General features: G+C 35.6%; 1 protein-coding gene across 1 annotated transcript in view; it reads right to left on the bottom strand.

The window, feature by feature from the left end:
• The window catches only part of LOC106881277 (amine oxidase [flavin-containing]), an 89,951-nt gene that overhangs the window by 37,325 nt on the left and 51,514 nt on the right, over positions 1–1,112 (bottom strand). The window contains exon 5 of the mRNA XM_052969855.1: positions 715–816. Within this exon, the coding sequence (XP_052825815.1) occupies positions 715–816 (102 nt within the window). The remainder of the gene's footprint in view (positions 1–714; positions 817–1,112) is intronic.

Genomic DNA, 1,112 nt, shown 5'->3' with positions numbered 1-1,112 from the left:
ATATATATATATATATATATATATATACATACATATATCGCTTAGGCATCGAAAAAGTACCTAAGAAATGAATATGCATAACTTATTCTGTTGCTAAACAAATTTTATATCAGTGTCGTTGCTTCCCTTACATTCGTGTAATACACGTGTCTCACATCAGTAACCTGCACTAATATCCATCACGTGACATGTTACGACTAATGCGAAAAAGGCTTAGAGACAGACAACGTTTGCGATCATGTGAATACTTAGACATGCATTTTACCTCTGAGTTTAATTCCTGAAATAGATAGATAACTTTCTTTTATTAGTCACACAGGGCTGCACACAGAGGGGACAAATACAACTGCAGAGCTTTTCTTTAAAAAAATATCCGATCAAAAGGAATCGGTAGAAACGAAAAAAAGATAGATAGATAGATAGATAGATAGATAGATAGATAGATAGATAGATAGATAGATAGATAGATAGATAGATAGATAGATAGATAGATAGATAGACAGGGAGGCAGACAAACAGACAGATAGACAAGCAGACAGACAGACAGAAGGAACTATTCAGTTATTGCATATGTTCGACGATGCACGGGCTCAACAGCAAGAGACTCGCCATTACGAGGTGATAGGTAAACGATGATATCAAAAACAGGAAATGAAATACGTAAATAAATAAATAAATAAATAAATAAGAGGGAAAGACATGTAGCTTACTTACCTCCTCCGCCATCTTATCCATCGTTCTGAACAGATTGTTGGCGTCTAACCAGGCAAGAAAATTCATTTTGGGGAATGTTCCTCTAAATCTTTTCGTATGTCCCTATAAAGAAAAATCGGAAACAATGTTTTCGGTTGAGAATCGATGAAGTTATTTACAAAATTTCACAAAACATGCTTACACACAAATGCACAAACACACGCACGCGCGCACTCGCACATGCGAGGGGATGCTGAAAAGTTCCTGGATTTCGGTAAAAGAAAATACAAGAGGTTCAGTTAATTATGATTTTATTCAACATATTCCCCTCTTAGATTCACACACTTATTGCAGCATATATATATATATATATGTGTGTGTGTGTGTGTGTGTGTGTGTGTGTGTGTGTGTGTGTGTGT

The sequence above is a fragment of the Octopus bimaculoides genome, chromosome 8 (assembly GCF_001194135.2).
Source record: "Octopus bimaculoides isolate UCB-OBI-ISO-001 chromosome 8, ASM119413v2, whole genome shotgun sequence".
NCBI classification, from domain to species: domain Eukaryota; kingdom Metazoa; phylum Mollusca; class Cephalopoda; order Octopoda; family Octopodidae; genus Octopus; species Octopus bimaculoides.
This window is presented reverse-complemented; position numbering and strand designations above follow the sequence as displayed.